At 30.5% G+C, this 6,000-nt stretch overlaps 1 protein-coding gene across 1 annotated transcript; it reads left to right on the top strand.

The window, feature by feature from the left end:
* The first annotated feature begins 4,735 nt into the window (after nt 1-4,735).
* LOC145588512 (histone-lysine N-methyltransferase, H3 lysine-9 specific SUVH5-like) lies at nt 4,736-5,436 on the top strand. Its single transcript, XM_081645160.1, has 2 exons — nt 4,736-5,048; nt 5,114-5,436. The coding sequence occupies exons 1-2, from the start codon at nt 4,736-4,738 to the stop codon at nt 5,434-5,436; spliced, it is 636 nt and encodes a 211-aa protein (XP_081501286.1).
* The last annotated feature ends 564 nt before the right edge of the window (nt 5,437-6,000 follow it).

A 6,000-nucleotide genomic window follows, 5' to 3' on the forward strand; every position in this document is an offset into this window, starting at 1 on the left:
ATTGAAATTAAGCTGAAGTGAACAGGCCTTATATACATTTTTTTAATGTAAAAAAAACAAGGCCTAGTATTACATATTTTACCATACATCCCAGGTAAAGTGTGAAATGAAAGTGGTAATACGGTTAGAATTTTAAAACATAACTAAAATCAAAGCGGTAACCAACCATTTTTTGTTTTACACTGCCCATTGTATTCCAGTTCATCACAATGTGGTTTATTGGTACTTAGGTGGAAAAAATCTTTTCATTCCTAATATATATACAATCAAAATCTTTACTTTCCATAACTAAGAAAATTATGCTTCAAAACATTAATGGGAAGAATCAAATCGTGAAAAACAGCATGCATATCTTGTTTGAACTTGAAATGTGATGCGTCCCCACTTTTCACCCTAGTTATTTCACTATAAGTTCATACTTCCAACTTATTTACCTTTACACCTCTTTCTCCTCTTCAAATTGGAGGCTTTATTTGCTCTTTCCTTTTTCTCCCATTTCCCACAACAAAGTGCGCAATGGCCTATGTCCTTGGTATGCTCCTCTCTCTTTTTCTCTATTTTATAGACCTCTTAAGTGTTACTTGTGCAATTTGCTTGATTTAGTTATAATATTTTTTCTATGTATCATTATATATATTCATGTTATTAGTATCATAAAGTGTCATTCTAATTAAATCTTTACCTTTTCATGCATTCATTTTGTTTTTATTTTGTATTTGATACTCCTTGGTATGTATTGGATATATTTGTATAGGACCCAAATAATTTTGTCAAACATACAAATCCTTACCCAAAAACAAAAACCAAAGAAGAAGAAAAGAAAAATAAAATAAAATAAAATAAAATAAAAAAATAAAAATGAAAATAAAATAAAATAACAAAACAAATGTTATGTTTTGAATTAATTTAATTTTTTTATTGAATTAATATTAGGGATAATTAAATTTTATTTGTTTTGCAATTCTTGTGTATTTCTTATTTTTATTCAAAATTTTAATTTGGAAAAATGGAAACTAATAATCCCATCTTTGGGGTTTCTGCTCAAAACAATCCCACCTTTTCGAAATTCCAAAAAAATACCACCTTTAACCTTCATCTGCTCAAAATGATCCTTTTTACCCATAACCTGTTTAATAGGTTTTTTTTTTTTTTTTAATTTCTTAAATTTCTCCTCCCTGACCTCTTTAATGGCAACTCCATCATTATCACCACCCTTCCATAACAAGACCACCACTTCATCAGCACCACCACACCACTACATGGACCAACCTCGCCTGTTCCAACAGAACCCCCCACCATCGCACCACACCCCCCACCTAATCCCTAAACCCGACCACCCTCAAATCCCAAAATTTGTTTTGCCTTCGTTCTCTCCACCACGACAAGCTGACACCCTCACCTAACCCCAGGCCACCAAGTTGGGAAACCTCACCTCTCCCACATGGCCCACGCGAAACTCCAATTGGGGTAGGGGTTGTTGTTTGTCATAGGGAGGGGTTACCAACAGGGGTTGTTCGTCTTCAAGAAACGGGGAAAGGGTTTAAGGGTTGGGGCTTAAGTTTGTCGACGGGAAGAGGTTAGAGATTAGAGGTGGGGGTTGTTGTTCGTCGACGGGAAAAAAGGGTGGGACTTCGCCAGCGAGTGGGGCTGGCAAGGTTGTGGAAGGGCGGCTGGGCCTGGCAAGGGAGGGGGAGTTCTGGTAGGGTGGCTGGGTCTAGCAGGGGGAGGGGGAGCTACAGCAGAGAGGTACTTGGGGAAGAGGGAAGAAGACAAGTTTTCTTTTTTAACCAATTTTTTTCTTTTTTTTAATTAATATTAATTTTTTAATTTTTTTTAAAAAACTAATCAAAAGGTGACATGTGGCTAATCACCTTCTGAAACAGGTTACCAATTTTACAAACCAGTAAAAGGGTTGTTTTTAGCAGATGGGGGTTAAAGGTGGGATTGTTTTGGGATTTCAAAAAGGTGAGATTGTTTTGAGCAGAAAACCTAAAGGTGGGATTATAAGTTTTCATTTTTCCTTTTAATTTTTCTGTTAACATACTTTGATAAAAAAAAAAAAAAAGAGCATTTATTTTCGATGGACTTGTTAACAAAAGACTTTAACACAAACAAAGTTAATAGATTTTTAACTTAATTAAGTTTAGGCCTTGTTCTCTTCACCATAAAAAAATATAATATTCAGTAAAATAATTTCATTTCAATAAAAATAATTTCAATTTAGTAAAAATTATTTCAGATCTGTAAAACTAAGTTTAGTTTAGTTAAAATCAATAATTATAAAGAAGAATTATAATAGAGAATCAGTAAAATAAAAATTTAATTCGGTAAAAAAAATTAATTCTATAAAATTAAATATAAGTACGGCAAAATTAAAATCATTTTAGTAAATAATTAAAATAATTTTAATTCAATAAAATTAATTTTTGTAAAAATTATATAAGTTCAGCAAAGATAATTTCAATCTAGTAAAAATAATTTAAGTTAAATAAATAAAAAGGTGATGAAGAGAACAATTGCTTAATTATTGCAAACCTATCATAATAATTTAATTATGGAGTTATCATGGATCTAAAGGAAGTGAAGAAGCAAAGATTTTTGCTCATGTTTGTAGTTTTGAGGGATTTGAAGTTCTAGTATTTAATGAAATGGTTTAGATTTGTAAAATGAGAGGAAAAAAAAAAACACAGAAGAATTTTGAAATTCCTATTTAAATTTAGCTTTCATCCAATTATGGTAAGCATCAACTATTACCAATTACAGTATTATTTAAAACAAATGTAACTGATATTAGTTTAAAATTTCAAATTATATGTATTTCGTCCATTCTTCAAATCCTCTTTTATCGTTTATGTGTTTTTGTTAATTTATACATGTATATAACAACAAATTTTAAGTGTGACCTTTTAGGTTTAATTTGTATGAATGTGTTTTTTTTTTTTTATTTAAATATTGATACAAATATGAATATACTAATAGTTACGATCAAACTTATGCAAAAGAGATCATTTAATACATTCATTGACAATGGCTAGCTAATATTATACAGCACCAAAGTTAAAGTGTTACACGTACTATAACACTATATTTGGATAACAATAGTGAAGGGAAAGGGAGATGAAGGAAAAAAAAAGGGAAGGGAAAGGGAGGGGAGGGAAGGGAGAAGGAGACCTTCCATTTTCCTTCCAAATCTCTCCAACAATGGAGGGATTTGATTTATTAAAAGTGGAAGGAAAATGAATCCCTTCAATCCCCCCTCTTCCTTATATTAGATATCCAAACAAGGGAGAATGCATCTTTCATTTCTCTTCTCTTCCTTTCCCTCCGTTTCTCTATATTCAAACATAGCGTAAATGAGAAGGCATAGTTAATTTATTACATTTCTTGTTCATCATCAGCAAATCTACCATTAATTTCTTTTTAATTTTACGGAAAATGTCTTCTCTTTGTTACTATCATCCTTTACCATCACCGTACCCAATTATTTTTTTTTCTTTTTGACCCCTTTCATCTTTGTGATCCCTATTGTCACCCCACCCTCGTCCCTTCCTTTATATGATAACTAGCCCTATAAGCACTAAAATTATTTATTACAATTTTATCAGTTGTATATAATGGAAAAAAGGTTAAAGATAAAATAATATATGAAAATAAAAGTATTAAATTTGAGAATATGAATGGATGAAGGTAGACAGTTGGCCTAGGCTAGACACCTCAACTAATAATGTATTGTACATGTTACGAGTTTGATGGACAGTATTCCTTCGTTGACATATAAACATCAATACTAATGTAGAGCATATAACGATATTAAATTTTCTAATACATAATTATTGATAAATTAAAATAATAATTTAAGGAAGATGATTTTGATTATATAAATTTTTTGATTGATTGAAATTTAGAATTATGTATAAATTGGTTGACTGTATAAACATAAAATAAATAATGTAATTTATTTATTGTTACTTATTTATTTATGGACTTAGGGTTTGTTCTTTTCAGCTTAATTTCAGTTCAGTTCAGCTCCAATTAGTTTAGTTTAATTTAGTTCAGTTCAGTTCAGTTCCTAATTTCCTTCTCCCATAAACAATTCATTTAAGCTCCAATCAGTTCAGTTCAGCTCATTTCACTCTAGTTCAGCTCAGTTTAGTAAATCAGAATAGGCCCTTAATTCATATAAATGATGTTTATTTTATGCACTTTTTTTCTTAATTGATTAATATTTCCTTCTTTTTTCTTTGTTGATTGATTAATCTTTCCTTTTTTTTTCTTTGTTGGTTGTTTAACTCATTTATTGTTTTTATATCATTATTCAAATTTTACAAGAATGTGGGTGTATGTTATAAAGTTTTTCATGTGCATATTTTTTCTACTAAATGTGCTCTTATAATTAACATTTTTCTCCAAATCATATTCTATTATGCTTCCTTTATCCTTACTACACCCCATACATTTACTATTGAATATTATCTATTTTCAAACAATTTTCAAGATGGTTCTATGTACTCTAGTTATTAACTATTTAAAGTTTAATGTGTTTGCAATGGTTCTATTTGCTCATAGTAACTACATTAATTTGATTTGCTTCTCATTACATTTAAACATCCTTCATGCAGGATAACAAATAGAATATTATTGGACAACTTAATCTTTTGTTCAAAAAGAAAAATTTGAGAAGAGAAAATGTGTTTGTTCGAGGTTAAGAACACAAAGGAGCTAAGATACTTCTATAATGAGTCAAATAGGTATTCGCAGCAGGCTTAATCAAGTTCCTAGAGTCAATCGTGTACTAAGACAAAGAAAGACATTATTGGATTTGTTTAAGAAAGAATGTGAGTTACTTAAAAAGGAAAAGTTTAAATTGAGCAATAGGATTGACCTCGTTGCATGGAAAAGGCTTGGGCAAAGAGGTGAACTACTCAATGAACCACCTAAAACCATGGGACGAGTTGAAGGAATCGAAGTTGAAGACAAGTTTGATTATAGATTGGAACTTAATATTATGGGAGTCCATGCTCAAAGAGTTCGCGGTATTGACTATGATCGTAGGTCAGATGGACGAATTTAACAATATCTGTTGTTGCCACATAAGGGTATTATGACATTCTAGTGAGCCCGGAAGAGGTGATATACACCGGGGAACAAGGGACTTATGACACTGCAAGTAAAGTCACCAAAAAGCGTCAAGAATTTACAGGAGGTAATATGGCACTAAGGAATAGTAAAGATGCAGGAAACGTGATTAGGGTTATTCGCGGACTTAAGAATGCTGAAAAGAATGGTATTACTTACATTTATGATGGCTTATACAAGGTGACTGAATATTGGCGGAAACTTGAAGCGTTAAATAAGATATATATTCAGTTTAAGCTAAGAAGATGCCCTAATCAGAAGCGCATAGACTGGAATAAGTACAAGAATTCTTTTAAATAACTCTTCATTGAGTTATTTTAAATTACTCCTAAGACTTCTAGTCTATATTTTTAAGTTTTAAATGTTTTAGAGATTATTTCCAATAGGTTTTTTTTTTTAAAAAAAAAAATTATCATGTTTCTATGTTTTTTAATGGTGATCTTGCTTTATCACTAAAATTCTATGAGTCTAATATATTGCTTCACAACCTAATTGATATAATTAAATTTATATAATTAAGTTCAGTTTATTTCAGTTAATCGGAACAGGCCCTAAATTGTGTCTGTTAAATATATCATTTTTATTGATATAATTAAGTTTAAACATACCAATAGTTAAAATATTTTGTGATTGAAACATTGGACAAAACATACTTAGAAAACTTTTTATGTAAGGACCTGTTCACTTCAGCTTCAGTTCAGTTCACTTCCTAATTTCCTTCTCTCATAAACAACTTAGTTTAGTTCAGAAAATCAAAACAAGCCCTAATTAAAACAAGATATGCCATGCAAGATTAAAATTAAAACTAATTACAAGGCTTAATGGCTAACATTCAATCACCTGCATTAGTATATAATAGTATAG

Source organism: Chenopodium album, chromosome 17 (assembly GCF_948465745.1).
Source record: "Chenopodium album chromosome 17, dcCheAlbu1.1, whole genome shotgun sequence".
In the NCBI taxonomy this organism is placed as follows: Eukaryota; Viridiplantae; Streptophyta; class Magnoliopsida; order Caryophyllales; family Amaranthaceae; genus Chenopodium; species Chenopodium album.

What these genes read in the sequence shown, in the direction of transcription:
- LOC145588512 (XM_081645160.1), top strand. Translation starts at nt 4,736, where the DNA reads ATGAGTCAAATAGGTATTCGCAGCAGGCTTAATCAAGTTCCTAGAGTC. An exon ending in TCGCGGTATTGACTATGATC is followed by an intron (nt 5,049 to 5,113) that starts GTAGGTCAGATG and finishes ATGACATTCTAG; the next exon opens with TGAGCCCGGAAGAGGTGATA.